Source organism: Salmo trutta, unplaced genomic scaffold, assembly GCF_901001165.1.
Source record: "Salmo trutta unplaced genomic scaffold, fSalTru1.1, whole genome shotgun sequence".
NCBI lineage: Eukaryota > Metazoa > Chordata > Actinopteri > Salmoniformes > Salmonidae > Salmo > Salmo trutta.
This window is the reverse complement of record NW_021822754.1, coordinates 74,729-98,521: the sequence shown is the minus strand read 5'-3', so window position 1 is coordinate 98,521 and position 23,793 is coordinate 74,729. Positions and strand designations below refer to the sequence as shown.

Sequence of the window (23,793 nt, the reverse complement as noted above, 5' to 3'; positions counted from 1 at the left end):
ACACACCAGGCCCAGCAAGAGAAGGCCCGAAACAATGACAAGTCCACTGATATGCGTTACAGAGAGTGGTCCATTTGTCTGCCTGTGACTGTGTGAGAGAGAGAGGGAGAGAGTAGCACTCCTTCGTGCTCGCGTGCGTGATAATATCCGCTGCGCTGCAGTATTTCCTTGGTAACAAACAGGAACAGGAACTGTAGCAGCAGCAGTAGTAGCAGGAGTATTTCCTTGGTAACAAACAGGAACAGGAACTGTAGCAGCAGCAGTAGTATCAGGAGTATTTCCTTGGTAACAAACAGGAACAGGAACTGTATCAGCAGCAGTAGTAGCAGGAGTATTTCCTTACTAACAAAGAGGAACTGTAGCAGCAGCAGTAGTAGCAGGAGTATTTCCTTGGTAACAAACAGGAACAGGAACTGTATCAGCAGCAGTAGTAGCAGGAGTATTTCCTTACTAACAAACAGGAACAGGAACTGTAGCAGCAGCAGTTCTTGGTCTCAGAGTGTGGAAGTCCTTGAAGGAGAGCGCAGGAGAACAGGATCTCTGCTTCTGCAAGAGGAGGAGGAGGAGGAGGAGACAAGGCCTCGACACACCTTCCTACGTTCCGCCTGTCGGCTTGTTTGCCTGCCTGTCTCTCTGCCTTTCTGTCTCTCTGCCTGCGAGTCGGTCTGCCTGTCTGTCTGTCTGCCTGTCTGCTGCTGCTATGTCCTCTGTACTGCAGTGTCACTGAGCAGGCAGGCAGGCAGGGGCACGTGTGTCTCTGTGTGGAGAGGAAAGGAGAGAGAGAGAGAGAGAGAGAGAGAGAGAGAAGGGTGGCGGGATGAGCGAAAAGGAGAGAGGGAGAAAGCGAGAGTAGAGGATGCTGTGGGTCTGTCGCTGCAGCCTCCTTCCAGCTTAGCCAACCAGAGCACAGCTCTCAGTCACGGCTCCGCCCACTGCAGGTGATGAGAGGGAAGTGACCAGCAGAGGGAACAGTGGAGAGAACGAGAGGAGAGGAGGAGAGAGAGTGAGGTCTGAATACCCATACCAGTGTACTACATACTTCAATTGCATACTATGCACTCATCGTTGCATACTATTTAGCGCGTGCCGTTTAGCAATTGGTATGCAGTATGCCACGGCCCGCAACGCAGTAGCGGCTCCTGATTGGGCTGAGTAGGTGGGGCGGGGCCAAGTGCGAGTGGATTTTTCCAAATTCAACAGACATGCATCAGATTAACCAGCCTAATGACAGCTCATTTCCAATTAGATCAATTTCTCTAAACTGTGAATAGAATATGAATGGAGTTATAGACCTCCTCAGGCTGGTTATAGACAATCACATTCAAGCTAATGGAGTTATAGACCTCCTCAGGCTGGTTATAGACTATCACATTCAACCTAATGGAGTTATAGACCTCCTCAGGCTGGTTATAGACTATCACATTCAACCTAATGGAGTTATAGACCTCCTCAGGCTGGTTATAGACAATCACATTCAACCTAATGGAGTTATAGACCTCCTCAGGCTGGTTGTAGACTATCACATTCAACCTAATGGAGATATAGACCTCCTCAGGCTGGTTATAGACTATCACATTCAACCTAATGGAGTTATAGACCTCCTCAGGCTGGTTATAGACTATCATATTCAACCTAATGGAGTGATAGACCTCCTCAGGCTGGTTATAGACTATCACATTCAACCTAACGGAGATATAGACCTCCTCAGGCTGGTTGTAGACTATCACATTCAACCTAATGGAGTTATAGACCTACTCAGGCTGGTTATAGACTATCACATTCAACCTAATGGAGTTATAGACCTCCTCAGGCTGGTTATAGACTATCACATTCAACCTAATGGAGTTATAGACCTCATCAGGCTGGTTATAGACAGACAATCACATTCAACCTAATGGAGTTATAGACCTCCTCAGGCTGGTTATAGACAATCACATTCAACCTAATGGAGATATAGACCTCCTCAGGCTGGTTATAGACTATCACATTCAACCTAATGGAGTTATAGACCTCCTCAGGCTGGTTATAGACAATCACATTCAACCTAATGGAGTTATAGACCTCCTCAGGCTGGTTATAGACTATCACATTCAACCTAATGGAGTTATAGACCTCCTCAGGCTGGTTACAGACTATGACATTCAACCTAATGGAGTTATAGACCTCCTCAGGCTGGTTATAGACAATCACATTCAACCTAATGGAGTTATAGACCTCCTCAGGCTGGTTATAGATTATCACATTCAATCTAATGGAGTTATAGACCTCCTCAGGCTGGTTATAGACAATCACATTCAACCTAATGGAGATATAGACCTCCTCAGGCTGGTTATAGACTATCACATTCAACCTAATGGAGATATAGACCTCCTCAGGCTGGTTATAGACAATCACATTCAACCTAATGGAGTTATAGACCTCCTCAGGCTGGTTGTAGACTATCACATTCAACCTAATGGAGTTATAGACCTCCTCAGGCTGGTTATAGACTATCACATTCAACCTAATGGAGTTATAGACCTCCTCAGGCTGGTTAGAGGCAGATTGAGATCACAGTCATGGTAAACGCTGCAGATGTTGGCTCAATCGGAAATGACCTTTAATTAACAAGCTCGCTACAACTTGCAATCGGATTTAACCCCGGCCAAAGAATAAACAGGTGATTATAATAACACATGGACTTCCTGACTTGATGGAAAGGAGACATCTTTAAAGAATAAACAGGTGATTATAATAACACATGGACTACCTGACTTGATGGAAAGGAGACATCTATAAAGACTAAACATAAACAGATGATTATAATAACACATGGACTACCTGACTTGATGGAAAGGAGACATCTATAAAGAATAAACAGATGATTATAATAACACATGGACTTCCTGACTTGATGGAAAGGAGACATCTATAAAGAATAAACAGGTCGATTACATGGACTAATAATACATGATAACATTTCAAAATAAAGAATCTAAGAGTAAACAAAATAAGATTTACAAAATAAAGACAAAAACTAAAAGCAGTAAATGCTGGAATGCTCTTAAATAATCAAAACCCCATGTTACCCCAAACCCCATGTTACCCAAAACCCCATGTTACCCAGAACCCCATGTTACCCAGAACCCCATGTTACCCCAAACCCCATGTTACCCAGAACCCCATGTTACCCCAAACCCCATGTTACCCAGAACCCCATGTTACCCAGAACCCCATGTTACCCAGAACCCCATGTTACCCAGAACCCCGTGTTACCCAGAACCCCATGTTACCCAGAACCCCATGTTACCCCAAACCCCGTGTTACCCAGAACCCCATGTTGCCCAGAACCCCATGTTACCCCAAACCCCATGTTACCCAGAACCCCATGTTACCCAGAACCCCATGTTACCCAGAACCCAATGTTACCCAGAACCCCATGTTACCCAGAACCCCATGTTACCCCAAACCCCATGTTACCCAGAACCCCATGTTACCCAGAACCCCATGTTACCCCGAACCCCATGTTACCCAGAACCCCATGTTACCCAGAACCCCATGTTACCCAGAACCCCATGTTACCCAGAACCCCATGTTACCCAGAACCCCGTGTTACCCCAAACTTGCCTAGTTAATTAAAGGTTACATTTAAAAAAAATAAAACAATTCTAACCACTTCTGGGAAAATTGGAACTCACTAACAAACAGCAACACAAAGAGTTATCTATCCAAAACGGAGATTTATGGCAAAACCACTTATCCAATTTTTGTTGGCTCTATAACAAAGAACAAATAGCAAAAACATATACATGATCAAATACACATTTTAGAATCAGCTACTAAAGACTACCAGAACCCACTGGATTCTCTAATTAAAATGAACGGACTACTGGACAGAATACAAACCCTCCAACCCAAAAAGGCATGTGGTGTTGATGGTATCCTCAATTAAATTATAAAATATACAGACAAGAAAGTCCTACTGGCTATATTTAAACTCTTTAACACCATCCATAGCTCTGGCATCTTCCCCAATATTAGGAACCAAGGACTGATCACCCAAATCCACAAAAGTGTAAACAAATTTGACCCCAATAACTACCGTGGGATATGCATCAACAGCAGCCTTGGGAAAATCCTCTGCATTATCATTAACAGCAGACTCGTACATTTCCTCAGTGAAAACAATGTACGGAGCAAATGTCAAATTGGCTTTTTACCAAATTACCGTACGACAGACCAAGTATTCACCCTGCACACCCTAACTGACAAACAAACAAACCAAAACAAAGACAAAATCTTCTCATGCCTTGTTGATGTCAAAAAAGCCTTCCACTTAAAAAACTTCCAAAAGAACAAAGACATTTAAAATGTCTTATTATGTATATATACAGTGTTGTAACGATGTGCAAATAATTAAAGTACAAAAGATGAAAAAATAAACATAAATATGGGTTGTATTTACAATGGTGTTTGTTCTTCACATAAACTGCATTAACAACACAGCACACTGTGTACCAGAGTCCTAACTAGCAATGTCTCCTCAGCCTCCATCCTGTATGTACCAGAGTCCTAGCTAGCTAGCTAGCAGTGTCTCCTCAGCCTCCATCCTGTATGTACCAGAGTCCTAGCTAGCTAGCAGTGTCTCCTCAGCCTCCACCCTGTATGTACCAGAGTCCTAGCTAGCTAGCAGTGTCTCCTCAACCTCCATCCTGTATGTACCAGAGTCCTAGCTAGCTAGCAGTGTCTCCTCAGCCTCCACCCTGTATGTACCAGAGTCCTAGCTAGCTAGCTAGCAGTGTCTCCTCAGTCTCTTCCTCTATGTACCAGAGTCCTAGTTAGCTACCAGTGTCTCCTCAGCCTCCACCCTGTATGTACCAGAGTCCTAGCTAGCTAGCTAGCTAGCAGTGTCTCCTCAGTCTCCCTCCTCTATGTACCAGAGTCCTAGTTAGCTACCAGTGTTTCCTCAGCCTCCATCCTGTATGTACCAGAGTCCTAGCTAGCTAGCAGTGTCTCCTCAGCCTCCATCCTGTATGTACCAGAGTCCTAGCTAGCTAGCAGTGTCTCCTCAGCCTCCACCCTGTATGTACCAGAGTCCTAGCTAGCTAGCTAGCAGTCTCCTCAGTCTCCCTCCTCTATGTACCAGAGTCCTAGTTAGCTACCAGTGTCTCCTCAGCTTCCATCCTGTATGTACCAGAGTCCTAGCTAGCTAGCAGTGTCTCCTCAACCTCCATCCTGTATGTACCAGAGTTCTAGCTAGCTAGCTAGCAGCGTCTCCTCAACCTCCATCCTGTATGTACCAGAGTCCTAGCTAGCTAGCTAGCAGTGTCTCCTCAACCTCCATCCTGTATGTACCAGAGTCCTAGCTAACTAGCTAGCAGTGTCTCCTCAGCCTCCATCCTGTATGTACCAGAGTCCTAGCTAACTAGCTAGCAGTCTCCTCAGTCTCCCTCCTCTATGTACCAGAGTCCTAGTTAGCTACCAGTGTCTCCTCAGCCTCCACCCTGTATGTACCAGAGTCCTAGCTAGCCAGCCTCCCTCCTAGCTTAAAAATGGACCAATGAAGATTGTTTCCTGCAAATGTAGGAATGCCCACGTATAGGAACACCCCCAAAATACCGGGCTGCAATCACCTCCTTCTCATCTGTCTTCCTCCCCCCTTCCACTCCCCTCAGGCAGAGAGACATGTGCTACACGGCCTCTTTAAATCCGCTCAGACTGCCTGGGTATCTACGCGCATGCTCTGTAGAAAGAGGAAGCGATGTTTGGCTGATGTGGACAATTCAACGGGGTGAGATTATCTCCCGCTAAGTAAACTAGCGACTGTCGATGTAAAAAAAAAACAATGGAGCGATGAAAATATGTAACGCTTGAACCAAACAATTTTTCAATTTGTAAAGAACTGAAGGAAAAAAAATATAAATAAAAAAAGCGATCCACAATGATGTCAGAATGCGAAGTAAACGAGACCGAGCCGGTGGTGGCGGCTGACATACCCCCGGTAGCCTCCGCTGCTGCTACCACGGATCTCAACTTTCGGTCAGAGGATCCGCTGTCGACGTTGTTCGATAGGAACACAGTCGGGTCTGGGTCTAACCCGGGGGTCGCGGTTCGCATCTCGGGTTCGTGTGAAAGCGTTCTTACCGAATTGGAGACGGACGGTTCTGGGGAAGAGGCTCTGTTGTTGCCGTGTTTATCCGGAGGCACGTCGTCACCTCGGGGCGAGAGGCAGAAGAGGACGAGGCGGAACCGACGGAGTTCATCGTCGGATAAAGATAACCTTACCTCGCCAGGTAAAGAGTCGGTGGTGATACGGAGGTTCATGTTAGTAGCTTGCTAGCCAAGGCGTTTCTCTCTCTCTCTCTATTTTGTTCTTTTAACTATTTAAAAGTGCAAAAGGGAAAATAAATATGGGTTGTATTTACAATGGTGTTTGTTCTTCACTGGTTGCCCTTTTCTTGTGGCAACAGGTCACACATCTTGCTGCTGTGATGGCACACTGTGGTATTTCACCCAGTAGATATGGAAGTTCATCAAAGTCGGGTTTGTTTTCAAATTCTTTGTGGATCTGTGTAATCTGAGGGAAATATGTCTCTCTAATATGGTCATACATTTGGCAGGAGGTTAGGAAGTGCAGTTCAGTTTCCACCTCATTTTGTGGGCAGTGTTGCACATAGCCTGTCTTCTCTTGAGAGCCAGGTCTGCCTACGGCGGCCTTTCTCAATAGCAAGGCTGTGATCACTGAGTCTGTACATAGTCAAAGATTTCCTTAAGTTTGGGTCAGTCACAGTGGTCAGGTATTCTGCCACTGTGTCTCTCTCTGTTTAGGGACAAATGGCATTCTAGTTTGCTCTGTTTTTTTGTTTGTTAATGTGTCAAGTAATTGGAAAGAATTATCTTTTTGTTTTCTTATCATTTCGTTGGGTCTATTTGTGTTGCTGTCCTGTCCTCCCCCAGTTCTCCCCCAGTTCTCCCGCAGATCTCCCCCCAGATCTCCCTCTCTCGCTCTCTCTCTCCCCCCAGCTCTCCCTCTCTCTGCCCCCCAGCTCTCCCTCTCTCTGCCCCCCAGCTCTCCCTCTCTCTGCCCCCCAGCTCTCCCTCTCTCTGCCCCCCAGCTCTCCCTCTCTCTGCCCCCCCAGCTCTCCCTCTCTCTGCCCCCCAGCTCTCCCTCTCTCTGCCCCCCAGCTCTCCCTCTCTCTGCCCCCCAGCTCTCCCTCTCTCTGCCCCCCAGCTCTCCCTCTCTCTGCCCCCCAGCTCTCCCTCTCTCTGCCCCCCCCAGCTCCCCTCTCTCTCCCCCCCCAGCTCTCCCTCTCTCCCCCCAGCTCTCCCTCTCTCTCCCTCTCCCCCCCAGCTCTCGCTCTCTCTGCCCCCCAGCTCTCGCTCTCTCTGCCCCCCAGCTCTCGCTCTCTCTGCCCCCCAGCTCTCGCTCTCTCTGCCCCCCAGCTCTCGCTCTCTCTGCCCCCCAGCTCTCGCTCTCTCTCCCCCCCAGCTCTCCCTCTCTCTCTCTCCCCCCAGCTCTCCCTCTATCCCCCCAGCTCTCTCTCTCTCTCCCCCCAGCACTCTCTGTCCCCCAGCTCTCCCTCTCCCTCTCTCTCCCCCCAGCACTCTCTGTCCCCCAGCTCTCCCTCTCCCTCTCTCTCCCCCCAGCTCTCCCTCTCTCCCCCCAGCTCTCCCTCTCTCCCCCCAGCTCTCCCTCTCTCCCCCCAGCTCTCCCTCTCTCCCCCCAGCTCTCCCTCTCTCCCCCCCAGCTCTCTCTCTCTCTCTCCCAGCTCTCTCTGTCCCCCAGCTCTCCCTCTCTCTCCCCCCCAGCTCTCCCTCCCCCCAGCTCTCCCTATCTCTCTCTCCCCCAGCTCTCCCTCTCTCTCTCTCTCCCCCCAGCACTCTCTGTCCCCCAGCTCTCCCTCTCCCTCTCTCTCCCCCCAGCACTCTCTGTCCCCCAGCTCTCCCTCTCCCTCTCTCCCCCCAGCTCTCTCTCCCCCCCAGCTCTCTCTCCCCCCCAGCTCTCTCTCCCCCCCCAGCTCTCTCTCCCCCCAGCTCTCTCTCTCTCCCCCCAGCTCTCTCTCTCTCTCCCCCAGCTCTCTCTGTCCCCCAGCTCTCCCTCTCTCTCTCTCTCCCCCCAGCTCTCTCTGTCCCCCAGCTCTCTCTGTCCCCCCAGCTCTCTCTGTCCCCCAGCTCTCTCTGTCCCCCAGCTCTCTCTGTCCCCCAGCTCTCTCTGTCCCCCAGCTCTCTCTGTCCCCCAGCTCTCCCTGTCCCCCAGCTCTCCCTCTCTCCCCCCAGCTCTCTCTCTCTCCCCCAGCTCTCTCTCTCTCTCCCCCAGCTCTCTCTCTCTCTCCCCCAGCTCTCTCTGTCCCCCCAGCTCTCTCTGTCCCCCAGCTCTCCCTCTCTCCCCCCAGCTCTCCCTCTCTCCCCCCCAGCTCTCCCTCTCTCCCCCCAGCTCTCTCTCTCTCTCCCCCAGCTCTCTCTGTCCCCCAGCTCTCCCTCTCTCTGTCCCCCATCTCTCTCTGTCCCCCATCTCTCTCTCTCTCTGTCTGATGGTGTTATATGGAGCTGTGTTGTTGATGTCATCAGTTGTTCTCCTTTGCTTTCTAAATGGGGGAGAGAAAGTGTCATCTGCTTAGACCGTGTGTGGGGGGGGGACTCTGTCTGTGTGTGTGTTGGGCTCTCTCTGTTTGTGTGTGAGGGCTGTGTGGGCCTGTTTGTGTGTGTGTGTGTGTGTGTGTGTGTGTGTGTGTGTGGCTCTCTGTGTGTGTTGGGCTCTCTGTGTGTGTTGGGCTCTCTGTGTGTGTTGGGCTCTCTGTGTGTGTTGGGCTCTCTGTGTGTGTTGGGCTCTCTGTGTGTGTGTGTGTGTGTTGGGCTCTCTGTGTGTGTGTGTGTGTGTTGGGCTCTCTGTGTGTGTGTGTGTGTGTGTGTTGGGCTCTGTGTGTGTGTTGGGCTCTGTGTGTGTGTTGGGCTCTGTGTGTGTGTTGGGCTCTCTCTGTGTGTGTGTGTGTGTGTGTGTTGGGCTCTCTGTGTGTGTGGGGGGGGCTCTGTGTGTGTGTGTGGCTCTGTGTGTGTGTGTGTGTGTGTGTGTGTGTGTGTGTGTGGCTCTCTGTGTGTGTGTGTGTGGCTCTCTGTGTGTGTGTGTGTGTGTGTGTGCGGCTCTCTGTGTGTGTGTGTGTTGGGCTCTCTGTGTGTGTGTGTTGGGCTCTCTGTGTGTGTGTGTGTTGGGCTCTCTGTGTGTGTGTGTGGCTCTCTGTGTGTGTGGGCTCTCTGTGTGTGTGTGTGTGGGGGGGTGCTCTGTGTGTGTGTGTGTGGCTCTCTGTGTGTGTTGGGCTCTCTGTGTGTGTGTGTGTGTGTGTGTGTGGGGCCCTGTGTGTTTAACCGCCATGTTATATGGAGTCATGTTTCTCTTGACTTTGCACCTAGCTCACAGTGCGTCTGCCTCCCAAACAACACCCTATTCCCTACATAGTGCACTACTTTTGACCAGAGCCCTATGTAGGGAATAGGGTGCTGTTTGGGAGGCAAGCCTACACCCTCCACCAGAGTCAACCACAACCAAAGCAAACAAATGTTGACGCTGCAGAGTTGAACTGATACCACAGCTGTAGATCCTGCGTTAGCTAGTTACATACACATGTACTGATCTCTCTTTCAATTTCACTTGCAATTTAAGGGCTTTTTTTGGCATGGGAACATGTGTTATTGCCAAAGCAAGTGAAATAGATACTAAAAAAAAGTTTTATAAAAAATGAACAGTAAACATTATACTCAAAGAAGTTTCAAAAGAATAAAGACATTACAAATGTCATGTTATGTCTGTTTACAGTGTTGTAACGATGTACAAATGGTTAAAGTACAAAAGGGCAAATCAATAAACATAAATATGGGTTGTATTTACAATGGTGTTTGTTCTTCACTGGTTGACCTTTTCTTGTGGCAACAGGTCACACATCTTGCTGCTGTGATGTCACACTGTGGTATTTCACCCAGTAGATATGGGAGTTTATCAAAATCGGGTTTGTTTTCAAATTCTTTGTGGATCTGTGTAATCTGAGGGAAATATGTGTCTCTAATATGGTCATACATTTGGCAGGAGGTTAGGAAGTTCAGTTTCCACATCATTTTGTGGTCAGTGTGCACATAGCCTGTCTTCCCTTGAGAGCCAGGTCTGCCTACAGCGGCCTTTCTCAATAGCAAGGCTGTGCTCACTGAGTCTCTCTGTTTCTCTCTCCATGTCTCTGTCTCTCTCAATTCATTTTAAGGGTTTTATTGGCATGGGAAACATATGTTTACATTGCCAAAGCAAGTGACCTAGATATTAAACAAAAGTGAAATAAACAATAAAACATTTACAGGAAACATTTCTCTCTCTCTCTCTCTCTCTCTCTCTCTGTCTATCTCTGTGGAGAGGGCATGTTCAAATATACATTTGTAATGGGAAACATATGTTTATTTTTGTTTTAATGTAATGACGATGGCCTATTTTTAAAGAAAAACAAGTCAAAATTCTCTCTCTCTCCCCCCTCCATTCAGGTAACAGTAGCGGAGACTTTAACCATTTCCCCGGCGACCCAGAGTTTGGTGACATCATTCAGAGGGCGGAGCAGGCCATCGAGGGCGGAGTCTTCCCAGAGAGAATCTCTCAGGGTTCTAGCGGGAGTTACTTCGTTAAAGACTCCAAAGGGGTGAGGAAAGGGGGCGTGGGGGGGAGGTGAAATGGAAGATATGGAGGAGGAGGGGGTATTTTGTCAAAGACCACGGAGGGAGGGATGGAGGGAGGGAGGGAGGGGTGAGAATCATCCCTCATCACTACTAGCTAGGCTTTGTTCAAAACAGTCAATAACCTTTTTTAAATAACAAACTATTTCCTGTTCTTTATGTCCAGGAAGTCCTGGTGGTTTTTCTGAGCCACTGTGGTTTAACTTCTGCGTTATGTATGTGAAGAAGTTATTGTTTCATGGATTAATCTGGTCTAGTAGGCTTCACAGCTAACAGCTGAATTCCAGTATAGGCCTACAGATGGACAGAAACATTAAAATAGATGAACACGTTGATGGGGAGGAAGCCAGCTTCAGGGACTTCCTTCACAGCAGAGACTGGTGCGTCTGGTAACCTGCTGGAGTTACGCTACATGATGGGGATGATGGTCGATGCCAGCTGGCCCTGATGTGGTCCTCAGTCTCTCTCTAGTCTGTGATGGAGTTGTCCTGCTGGCCCTGATGTGGTCCTCAGTCTCTCTGTAGTCTGTGACGCCAGGTGATGGAGTTGTCTTGCTGGCCCTGATGTGGTCCTCAGTCTCTCTGTAGTCTGTGATGCCAGGTGATGGAGTTGTCCAGCTGGCCCTGATGTGGTCCTCAGTCTCTCTGTAGTCTGTGACGCCAGGTGATGGAGTTGTCCTGCTGGCCCTGATGTGGTCCTCAGTCTCTCTGTAGTCTGTGATGCCAGGTGATGGAGTTGTCTTGCTGGCCCTGATGTGGTCCTCAGTCGCTCTGTAGTCTGTGATGCCAGGTGATGGAGTTGTCCAGCTGGCCCTGATGTGGTCCTCAGTCTCTCTGTAGTCTGTGATGCCAGGTGATGGAGTTGTCTTGCTGGCCCTGATGTGGTCCTCAGTCTCTCTGTAGTCTGTGATGCCAGGTGATGGAGTTGTCTTGCTGGCCCTGATGTGGTCCTCAGTCTCTCTGTAGTCTGTGATGCCAGGTGATGGAGTTGTCCAGCTGGCCCTGATGTGGTCCTCAGTCTCTCTGTAGTCTGTGATGCCAGGTGATGGAGTTGTCTTGCTGGCCCTGATGTGGTCCTCAGTCTCTCTGTAGTCTGTGATGCCAGGTGATGGAGTTGTCTTGCTGGCCCATCACTACATCAGATCAGTAGTCTTTCATTAGGGCCTAGGCTGGGTTACCGTAAAGCTCTTTCATTAGGATCTAGGCCGGGTTACTGTAAAGCTCTTTCATTAGGGTCTAGGTTGGGTTACCGTAAAGCTCTTTCATTAGGGTCTAGGCCAGGTTACTGTAAAGCTCTTTCATTAGGGTCTAGGTTGGGTTACCGTAAAGCTCTTTCATTAGGGTCTAGGCCAGGTTACCGTAAAGCTCTTTCATTAGGGTCTAGGCCAGGTTACTGTAAAGCTCTTTCATTAGGATCTAGGCCGGGTTACTGTAAAGCTCTTTCATTAGGATCTAGGCCAGGTTACCGTAAAGCTCTTTCATTAGAGTCTAGGCCAGGTTACTGTAAAGCTCTTTCATTAGGATCTAGGCCGGGTTACTGTAAAGCTCTTTCATTAGGGTCTAGGTTGGGTTACTGTAAAGCTCTTTGTGATAAGGATGTTATTAAATACTGTTGATTCCCTTTTTTTCCCATCCAGAAAATCCTTGGCGTTTTCAAACCAAAGTCTGAAGAGCCTTACGGTCACCTCAACCCTAAATGGACCAAATACTTTCACAAGGTAACACTGTTCTCTGGCCTGTCTTTTACTGTTGTCTCTCCTCTTCCTCTCTCCTCATCTGTCTCTAGGTCTCACTATGCTCAGTGATAGAAACATTCCTGTACTGTTGTCTCTCTCCTCATCTGTCCCTCGGTCCTATTTTCCCTCTCTCTCCTCTTCCTCTCTCCTCTTCCTCTCCTCCCTTTCTCTCTCTCTTTTTACATTCATTATAACAGTTCATTTAACTCTCTCCCCACCCTCTACCCTTCCTCCCTCTGTCCTCTCTCCTCCTCCTCCTCCCTCTGTCCTCTCTCCTCCTCCTCCCTCTGTCCTCTCTCCTCCTCATCCCTCTCCTCCCTCTGTCCTCTCTCCTCTGTCCTCTCCTCCTCCTCCCTCCCCTCTCCTCCTCCCTCTGTCCTCTCTCCTCCTCCCTCTGTCCTCTCTCCTCCTCCCTCTGTCCTCTCTCCTCCTCCCTCTGTCCTCTCTCCTCCTCCTCCCTCTCCTCCTCTCTCCTCCTCCTCCCTCTCCTCCTCTCTCCTCCTCCTCCCTCTGTCCTCTCTCCTCCTCCTCCTCCCTCTGTCCTCTCTCCTCCTCCTCCTCCCTCTGTCCTCTCTCCTCCTCCTCCCTCTCCTCCTCCCTCTCTCCTCCTCCCTCTCTCCTCCTCCCTCTCTCCTCCTCCTCCCTCTCCTCCTCTCTCTCTCTGTGTAGCTGTGCTGTCCGTGTTGTTTTGGCCGTGGCTGCCTGATCCCCAACCAGGGCTATCTCTCGGAGGTTGCTGCCTCCCACGTCGATACCAGGCTAGGACTGGGGGTGGTCCCCAAAACCAAGGTGAGGTGGGAGGGGGGGGTCTCAGGCTGGTCAGTGGTAATAACAGGCTGTGTATCTGGTCAGGCTGTGTATCTGGTCAGGCTGTGTATCTGGTCAGTGGTAATAACAGGCTGTGTATCTGGTCAGGCTGTGTATCTGGTCAGTGGTAATAACAGGCTGTGTATCTAGTCAGTGGTAATAACAGGCTGTGTATCTGGTCAGTGGTAATAACAGGCTGTGTATCTGGTCAGGCTGTGTATCTGGTTAGGCTGTGTATCTGGTCAGTGATAATAACAGGCTGTGTATCTGGTCAGGCTGTGTATCTGGTCAGTGGTAATAACAGGCTGTGTATCTGGTCAGGCTGTGTATCTGGTCAGTGATAATAACAGGCTGTGTATCTGGTCAGTGGTAATAACAGGCTGTGTATCTGGTCAGGCTGTGTATCTGGTTAGGCTGTGTATCTGGTCAGTGGTAATAACAGGCTGTGTATCTGGTCAGTGGTAATAACAGGCTGTGTATCTAGTCAGTGATAATAACAGGCTGTGTATCTGGTCAGTGGTAATAACAGGCTGTGTATCTGGTCAGTGGTAATAACAGGCTGTGTATCTGGTCAGGCTGTGTATCTGGTCAGTGGTAATAACAGGCTGTGTATCTGGTCAGTGATAATAACAGGCTGTGTATCTAGTCAGTGGTAATAACAGGCTGTGTATCAGGTCAGTGATAATAACAGGCTGTGTATCTAGTCAGTGGTAATAACAGGCTGTGTATCTGGTCAGTGGTAATAACAGGCTGTGTATCTAGTCAGTGATAATAACAGGCTGTGTATCTGGTCAGGCTGTGTATCTGGTCAGTGGTAATAACAGGCTGTGTATCTAGTCAGTGGTAATAACAGGCTGTGTATCTGGGCAGTGATAATAACAGGCTGTGTATCTGGTCAGTGGTAATAACAGGCTGTGTATCTGGTCAGGCTGTGTATCTGGTCAGGCTGTGTATCTGGTCAGTGGTAATAACAGGCTGTGTATCTGGTCAGGCTGTGTATCTGGTCAGTGGTAATAACAGGCTGTGTATCTGGTCAGTGATAATAACAGGCTGTGTATCTGGTCAGGCTGTGTATCTGGTCAGTGGTAATAACAGGCTGTGTATCTGGTCAGTGGTAATAACAGGCTGTGTATCTAGTCAGTGGTAATAACAGGCTGTTAATCTGGTCAGGCTGTGTATCTGGTCAGTGATAATAACAGGCTGTGTATCTGGTCAGTGGTAATAACAGGCTGTGTATCTGGTCAGTGATAATAACAGGCTGTGTATCTAGTCAGGCTGTGTATCTAGTCAGGCTGTGTATCTGGTCAGTGGTAATAACAGGCTGTGTATCTGGTCAGGCTGTGTATCTGGTCAGTGGTAATAACAGGCTGTGTATCTGGTCAGTGGTAATAACAGGCTGTGTATCTAGTCAGTGGTAATAACAGGCTGTGTATCTGGTCAGTGGTAATAACAGGCTGTGTATCTGGTCAGGCTGTGTATCTGGTCAGTGATAATAACAGGCTGTGTATCTAGTCAGTGGTAATAACAGGCTGTGTATCTAGTCAGTGGTAATAACAGGCTGTGTATCTAGTCAGTGGTAATAACAGGCTGTGTATCTGGTCAGTGGTAATAACAGGCTGTGTATCTGGTCAGGCTGTGTATCTGGTCAGTGGTAATAACAGGCTGTGTATCTGGTCAGGCTGTGTATCTGGTCAGTGGTAATAACAGGCTGTGTATCTGGTCAGGCTGTGTATCTGGTCAGTGGTAATAACAGGCTGTGTATCTGGTCAGGCTGTGTATCTGGTCAGGCTGTGTATCTGGTCAGTGGTAATAACAGGCTGTGTATCTGGTCAGTGGTAATAACAGGCTGTGTATCTGGTCAGGCTGTGTATCTGGTCAGTGATAATAACAGGCTGTGTATCTGGTCAGGCTGTGTATCTGGTCAGTGGTAATAACAGGCTGTGTATCTGGTCAGGCTGTGTATCTAGTCAGTGGTAATAACAGGCTGTGTATCTGGTCAGTGATAATAACAGGCTGTGTATCTAGTCAGTGGTAATAACAGGCTGTGTATCTGGTCAGTGGTAATAACAGGCTGTGTATCTAGTCAGTGGTAATAACAGGCTGTGTATCTGGGCAGTGATAATAACAGGCTGTGTATCTGGTCAGGCTGTGTATCTAGTCAGTGATAATAACAGGCTGTGTATCTGGTCAGGCTGTGTATCTGGTCAGTGGTAATAACAGGCTGTGTATCTGGTCAGGCTGTGTATCTGGTCAGTGGTAATAACAGGCTGTGTATCTGGTCAGTGGTAATAACAGGCTGTGTATCTGGTCAGTGATAATAACAGGCTGTGTATCTGGTCAGTGGTAATAACAGGCTGTGTATCTGGTCAGGCTGTGTATCTGGTCAGTGGTAATAACAGGCTGTGTATCTAGTCAGTGGTAATAACAGGCTGTGTATCTGGTCAGGCTGTGTATCTGGTCAGTGGTAATAACAGGCTGTGTATCTGGTCAGTGGTAATAACAGGCTGTGTATCTGGTCAGTTGTAATAACAGGCTGTGTATCTGGTCAGGCTGTGTATCTGGTCAGGCTGTGTATCTGGTCAGGCTGTGTATCTGGTCAGGCTGTGTATCTGGTCAGTGGTAATAACAGGCTGTGTATCTGGTCAGTGGTAATAACAGGCTGTGTATCTGGTCAGTGGTAATAACAGGCTGTGTATCTGGTCAGTGGTAATAACAGGCTGTGTATCTAGTCAGTGGTAATAACAGGCTGTGTATCTGGTCAGGCTGTGTATCTGGTCAGGCTGTGTATCTGGTCAGTGGTAATAACAGGCTGTGTATCTGGTCAGTGGTAATAACAGGCTGTGTATCTGGTCAGGCTGTGTATCTGGTCAGTGGTAATAACAGGCTGTGTATCTGGTCAGTGGTAATAACAGGCTGTGTATCTGGTCAGGCTGTGTATCTGGTCAGTGGTAATAACAGGCTGTGTATCTGGTCAGTGGTAATAACAGGCTGTGTATCTGGTCAGTGGTAATAACAGGCTGTGTATCTGGTCAGTGGTAATAACAGGCTGTGTATCTGGTCAGTGGTAATAACAGGCTGTGTATCTGGTCAGTGGTAATAACAGGCTGTGTATCTAGTCAGTGGTAATAACAGGCTGTGTATCTGGTCAGTGATAATAACAGGCTGTGTATCTAGTCAGTGGTAATAACAGGCTGTGTATCTGGTCAGGCTGTGTATCTAGTCAGTGGTAATAACAGGCTGTGTATCTGGTCAGTGATAATAACAGGCTGTGTATCTGGTCAGTGGTAATAACAGGCTGTGTATCTGGTCAGGCTGTGTATCTGGTCAGTGGTAATAACAGGCTGTGTATCTGGTCAGTGATAATAACAGGCTGTGTATCTAGTCAGGCTGTGTATCTGGTCAGTGGTAATAACAGGCTGTGTATCTGGGCAGGCTGTGTATCTGGTCAGTGATAATAACAGGCTGTGTATCTAGTCAGGCTGTGTATCTAGTCAGTGGTAATAACAGGCTGTGTATCTGGTCAGGCTGTGTATCTGGTCAGTGGTAATAACAGGCTGTGTATCTGGTCAGTGGTAATAACAGGCTGTGTATCTGGTCAGTGGTAATAACAGGCTGTGTATCTAGTCAGTGGTAATAACAGGCTGTGTATCTGGTCAGGCTGTGTATCTGGTCAGGCTGTGTATCTGGTCAGGCTGTGTATCTGGTCAGGCTGTGTATCTGGTCAGGCTGTGTATCTGGTCAGGCTGTGTATCTGGTCAGTGGTAATAACAGGCTGTGTATCTGGTCAGTGGTAATAACAGGCTGTCTGTCTGTGTGTCTTTCAGGCTGTGTATCTGGTCAGTGAGACATTTCACTACAACACCATCGACAGGGCCAAGTCCAGAGGGAAGAAATACGCCCTCGAGATGGTTCCCAAAGTAGGACGACACTTCCACAGAGTGGGCCTGCCCCCCAAGGTACCCTGACCCCTGACCCCAGCAGTCTTATTCCTGACCCTATGTCTTAACCCTCCAAGGTACCCTGACCCCTGACCCCAGCAGTCTTATTCCTGACCCTATGTCTTAACCCCCCAAGGTACCCTGACCCCACCAGTCTTATTCCTGACCCTATGTCTTAACCCTCCAAGGTACCCTGACCCCTGACCCCAGCAGTCTTATTCCTGACCCTATGTCTTAACCCTCCAAGGTACCCTAACCCCTGACCCCACCAGTCTTATTCCTGACCCTATGTCTTAACCCTCCAAGGTACCCTGACCCCTGACCCCAGCAGTCCTGACCCTATGTCTTAACCCTCCAAGGTACCCTGACCCCTGACCCCAGCAGTCTTATTCCTGACCCTATGTCTTAACCCTCCAAGGTACCCTAACCCCTGACCCGAGCAGTCTTATTCCTGACCCTATGTCTTAACCCCCCAAGGTACCCTGACCCCTGACCCCACCAGTCTTATTCCTGACCCTATGTCTTAACCCTCCAAGGTATCCTAACCCCTGACCCCAGCAGTCTTATTCCTGACCCTATGTCTTAACCCTCCAAGGTACCCTGACCCCTGACCCCAGCAGTCCTGACCCTATGTCTTAACCCTCCAAGGTACCCTGACCCCTGACCCCAGCAGTCTTATTCCTGACCCTATGTCTTAACCCTCCAAGGTATCCTAACCTGTGTGTGTGTCCTCTATCTGTCTGTTTCTCTGGCGATCTATCTCTCGTGTGTGTGTGTGTGTGTGTGTGTGTGTGGTGTGTGTGTGGTGTGTGTGTGGTGTGTGTGTGGTGTGTGTGGTGTGTGTGGTGTGTGTGGTGTGTGTGGTGTGTGTGTGTGTGTGTGTGTGTGTGTGTGTGTGTGTGTGTGTGTGGTGTGTGTGTGTCAGCTTGGTTCGTTCCAGCTGTTCGTGGAAGGGTACCACGAGGCTGACTATTGGTTGAGACGTTTTGAGGCGGAGCCTCTCCCAGAGAACATCAGGAAACAGCTCCAGTCTCAGTTTGAGAGGCTGGTCATTCTGGACTACGTCATCAGAAACACAGGTGTGTGTGTGTGTGTGCGTGTGCGTGCGTGCGTGCGTGTGTGTGCGTGTGTGTGCTCACAGGAAGGAGTATCTGTAGTGTTTAGACTTTTCCTGGTGACTTCCTTTCACACTACACACCACTCAGTACATACACACAGTGCACGGTACATATGCACACAGTGCACGGTACACATACACACAGTGGACGGTACATACAGCTTGCCCACAGCGCACACATTGGTGGGGCCTATAAAATCTGCGATACGGAGAACGGATTTCAACAATATTCAATAATGTTATTGAACTTAGTAGGAAATCAACTACACTGAAAAATGTTGGTCCGATATTTCATGAGCTGAAAAAAAACATCCCATGAATGTTCTATATGCAAAAAAAAGCTTATTTCTCTCCAATTCTGTGCACAAATTTGTTTACATCCTTAGTTAGTGAACATTTCTCCTTTTGTCAAGATAATCCAGCCACCTGACAGGTGTGGCATATCAAGAAGCTGATTAAACAGCATGATCATTACACAGGTGCACCTTGTGCTGCGGAACAATCAAATGCCCCACTTTAAAATGTGCAGTTTTGTCACACAACGGTACAGATGTCTTAGGTTTTTAAGGGAGCGTGCAGTTGGCATGCTGACTGCAGGAACGTCCAGCAGAGCTGTTGCCAGAGAATTGAATGTACATTTCTCTACCATAAGCCGACCTACAACGTCGTTTTAGAGGATTTGGCAGTACGTCCAAACGGTCTCACAACCGCAGATCACGTGTAACCATGGCAGCCCAGGACCTCCGCATCCGGCTTCTTCACCTGCAGCATCGTCTGAGACCAACCAACCAACCAATTTCTGTACAAACTGTCAGAAACCGTCTCAGGGAAGCTCATCTGCGTGCTCGTCGTCCTCACCAGGGTCATGACCTGACTGCAGTTCGGCGTCGTAACCGACTTCATTGGATCGTGACGAGATCCAACTAGATGTATTGAACTCGGTAGGGAGTCAACTAGATGTATTGAACTCGGTAGGGAGTCAACTAGATGTATTGAACTCGGTAGGGAGTCGACTAGATGTATTGAACTCGGTAGGGAGTCAACTAGATGTATTGAACTCGGTAGGGAATCAACTAGATGTATTGAACTCGGTAGGGAATCAACTAGATGAATTGAACTCGGTAGGGAATCAACTAGATGTATTGAACTCGGTAGGGAGTCGACTAGATGTATTGAACTCGGTAGGGAGTCGACTAGATGTATTGAACTCAGTAGGGAATCAACTAGATGTATTGAACTGGGTAGGGAATTGAACTCAGTAGGGAATCGACTAGATGTATTGAACTGGGTAGGGAATCGACTAGATGTATTAAACTCGGTAGGGAATCAACTAGATGTATTGAACTGGGTAGGGAATCAACTAGATGTATTGAACTGGGTAGGGAATTGAACTCGGTAGGGAATTGAACTCGGTAGGGAATCGACTAGATGTATTGAACTGGGTAGGGAATCAACTAGATGTATTGAACTGGGTAGGGAATTGAACTGGGTAGGGAATTGAACTCGGTAGGGAATCGACTAGATGTATTGAACTCGGTAGGGAATCGACTAGATGTATTGAACTGGGTAGGGAATCGACTAGATGTATTGAACTGGGTAGGGAATTGAACTCGGTAGGGAATTGAACTCGGTAGGGAATCAACTAGATGTATTGAACTGGGTAGGGAATCAACTAGATGTATTGAACTGGGTAGGGAATTGAACTGGGTAGGGAATTGAACTCGGTAGGGAATCGACTAGATGTATTGAACTCGGTAGGGAATCGACTAGATGTATTGAACTGGGTAGGGAATCGACTAGATGTATTGAACTCGGTAGGGAATCAACTAGATGTATTGAACTGGGTAGGGAATTGAACTCGGTAGGGAATCGACTAGATGTATTGAACTCGGTAGGGAATCAACTAGATGTATTGAACTGGGTAGGGAATTGAACTCGGTAGGGAATCGACTAGATGTATTGAACTGGGTAGGGAATTGAACTCGGTAGGGAATCAACTAGATGAATTGAACTCGGTAGGGAGTCAACTAGATGTATTGAACTCGGTAGGGAATCGACTAGATGAATTGATATTATTGATGATGATGATGAGACATGAACAGAATGCGTCAGTGGTTAGTATTTCCCAGAACTCCTCTCTCTGTCACCACTATGTTTATCCGTTTTAGCGATGATGCTAATAATGCTAACAGTCTTGTGGTAGACAGAAAGACTTCTCTCCCCCCAAAAAAACCTTTTCAATTAAATGTTAACTACAAAGTAGACCATGTTTAACCTGGCTGAATGATTATCATGATTATTTGCATCAATCCAGTGGCGATTTCTTTAGCAAACTCTGCAATTTACACGTGTGCTACAGAAACACCACTAACCAAACAGGTCTCTTGTTGGTGCACAGTTGAATTGAAGGACATCTAAAAACCGAAAATAAAACGTTCTTAGATTTGATTTTTACCAGACCACAAAAAAAGTGGTCTCCTGTTGTAGTTTTAAGTATTAAAGTGTGATTTTTTTGGAGAGTGAAAACTTGGAGAGAAACAGATTTTATAGGGACACACAGTTCATTCATGCCCTGGAACATCTCCCTATAGCTTTGCATTGTGTTCTCCTCCTATGCAGAATCTAACCCGTTCACCCTTCCTCACCTTCCTCTCTCTTCTCCCTCCCTCTTTCTCTCCATCAGACCGAGGGAATGACAACTGGTTGATCAAGTATGAGAAGTCAGGGGAAGGAGAGGGAGAGAAGGTGAGCTGTGTGTGTGTGTGTGTGTGGACTGCAGTCCATAGATCATGTGTGTTTTGAAAGAAGTGACATGTAGACTGTGGACTCTGCGTGACTCATACTTATCACACACACTCTACAGTATGATGTAAGACTGTCTCAGAGGACTAGTTAACATTCAGTATGATGTAAGACTGTCTCAGAGGACTAGTTAACATTCAGTATGATGTAAGACTGTCTCAGAGGACTAGTTAACATTCAGTATGATGTAAGACTGTCTCAGAGGACTAGTTAACATTCAGTATGATGTAAGACTGTCTCAGAGGACTAGTTAACATTCAGTATGATGTAAGACTGTCTCAGAGGACTAGTTAACATTCAGTATGATGTAAGACTGTCTCAGAGGACTAGTTAACATTCAGTATGATGTAAGACTGTCTCAGAGGACTAGTTAACATTCAGTATGATGTAAGACTGTCTCAGAGGACTAGTTAACATTCAGTATGATGTAAGACTGTCTCAGAGGACTAGTTAACATTCAGTATGATGTAAGACTGTCTCAGAGGACTAGTTAACATTCAGTATGATGTAAGACTGTCTCAGAGGACTAGTTAACATTCAGTATGATGTAAGACTGTCTCAGAGGACTAGTTAACATTCAGTATGATGTAAGACTGTCTCAGAGGACTAGTTAACATTCAGTATGATGTAAGACTGTCTCAGAGGACTAGTTAACATTCAGTATGATGTAAGACTGTCTCAGAGGACTAGTTAACATTCAGTATGATGTAAGACTGTCTCAGAGGACTAGTTAACATTCAGTATGATGTAAGACTGTCTCTGAGGACTAGTTAACATTCAGTATGATGTAAGACTGTCTCAGAGGACTAGTTAACATTCAGTATGATGTAAGACTGTCTCAGAGGACTAGTTAACATTCAGTATGATGTAAGACTGTCTCAGAGGACTAGTTAACATTCAGTATGATGTAAGACTGTCTCAGAGGACTAGTTAACATTCAGTATGATGTAAGACTGTCTCAGAGGACTAGTTAACATTCAGTATGATGTAAGACTGTCTCAGAGGACTAGTTACCTAACAATTTCATAACAACTACCTTGTACACACAAGTGTAAAGGAATGAATAAGAATATGTACATATAAATATATGAATGAGTGATGGCCGAACGGCATAGGCAAGATGCAGTAGATGGTACAGAGTACAGTATATACATATGAGATTAGTAATGTAGGGTATGTAAACATTATATAAAGTGGCCTTGTTTAAAGTGACTAGTGATACATTTATTACATTTTTTTATTATGAAAGTGGCTTGAGTTGAGTCTGTATGTTGGCAGCAGCCACTCAATGTTGGTGATGGCTGTTTAACAGACTGATGGCCTTGAGATAGAAGCTGTTTTTCAGTCTCTCGGTCCCTGCTTTGATACATATTACTAGTTACCCCCCATATTTAATACAACAGAACGTATTACTAGTTACCCCCCCATATTTAATACAACAGAACATATTACTAGTTACCCCCCATATTTAATACAACAGAACATATTACTAGTTACCCCCCATATTTAATACAACAGAACGTATTACTAGTTACCCCCCATATTTAATACAACAGAACATATTACTAGTTACCCCCCATATTACTAGTTACCCCCCATATTTAATACAACAGAACATATTACTAGTTACCCCCCATATTTAATACAACAGAATGTATTACTAGTTACCCCCCCTATTTAATACAACAGAATGTATTACTAGTTACCCCCCATATTACTAGTTACCCCCCATATTTAATACAACAGAACATATTACTAGTTACCCCCCATATTTAATACAACAGAACGTATTACTAGTTACCCCCCATATTACTAGTTACCCCCCATATTTAATACAACAGAACGTATTACTAGTTACCCCCCATATTTAATACAACAGAATGTATTACTAGTTACCCCCCATATTTAATACAACAGAACGTATTACTAGTTACCCCCCATATTTAATACAACAGAATGTATTACTAGTTACCCCCCATATTACTAGTTACCCCCCATATTACTAGTTACCCCCCATATTTAATACAACAGAACGTATTACTAGTTACCCCCCATATTTAATACAACAGAATGTATTACTAGTTACCCCCCATATTTAATACAACAGAATGTATTACTAGTTACCCCCCATATTTAATACAACAGAATGTATTACTAGTTACCCCCCATATTTAATACAACAGAATGTATTACTAGTTACCCCCCATATTTAATACAACAGAACATATTACTAGTTACCCCCCATATTTAATACAACAGAACGTATTACTAGTAACCCCCCATATTACTAGTTACCCCCCATATTTAATACAACAGAACGTATTACTAGTTACCCCCCATATTTAATACAACAGAACGTATTACTAGTTACCCCCCATATTTAATACAACAGAACGTATTACTAGTTACCCCCCATATTTAATACAACAGAACATATTACTAGTAACCCCCCCATATTTAATACAACAGAACGTATTACTAGTAACCCCCCCATATTTAATACAACAGAACGTATTACTAGTTACCCCCATAGTTTAATACAACAGAACGTATTACTAGTTACCCCCCATATTTAATACAACAGAATGTATTACTAGTTACCCCCATATTACTAGTTACCCCCCCATATTTAATACAACAGAACGTATTACTAGTTACCCCCCATATTTAATACAACAGAATGTATTACTAGTTACCCCCCATATTTAATACAA

General features: G+C 46.6%; 1 protein-coding gene across 1 annotated transcript in view; it reads left to right on the top strand.

Annotated features, from left to right (window-relative positions):
- The first annotated feature begins 5,703 nt into the window (after positions 1–5,703).
- Positions 5,704–23,793, top strand: part of LOC115184185 (phosphatidylinositol 4-kinase type 2-beta) — a 37,713-nt gene continuing 19,623 nt past the window's right edge. Inside the window, exons 1-7 of the mRNA XM_029745208.1 lie at positions 5,704–6,272; positions 10,495–10,646; positions 12,317–12,397; positions 13,085–13,204; positions 17,047–17,178; positions 18,086–18,239; positions 20,961–21,022. Of these exons, the coding sequence (XP_029601068.1) occupies positions 5,921–6,272; positions 10,495–10,646; positions 12,317–12,397; positions 13,085–13,204; positions 17,047–17,178; positions 18,086–18,239; positions 20,961–21,022 (1,053 nt within the window). The 5' untranslated portion in view covers positions 5,704–5,920. The remainder of the gene's footprint in view (positions 6,273–10,494; positions 10,647–12,316; positions 12,398–13,084; positions 13,205–17,046; positions 17,179–18,085; positions 18,240–20,960; positions 21,023–23,793) is intronic.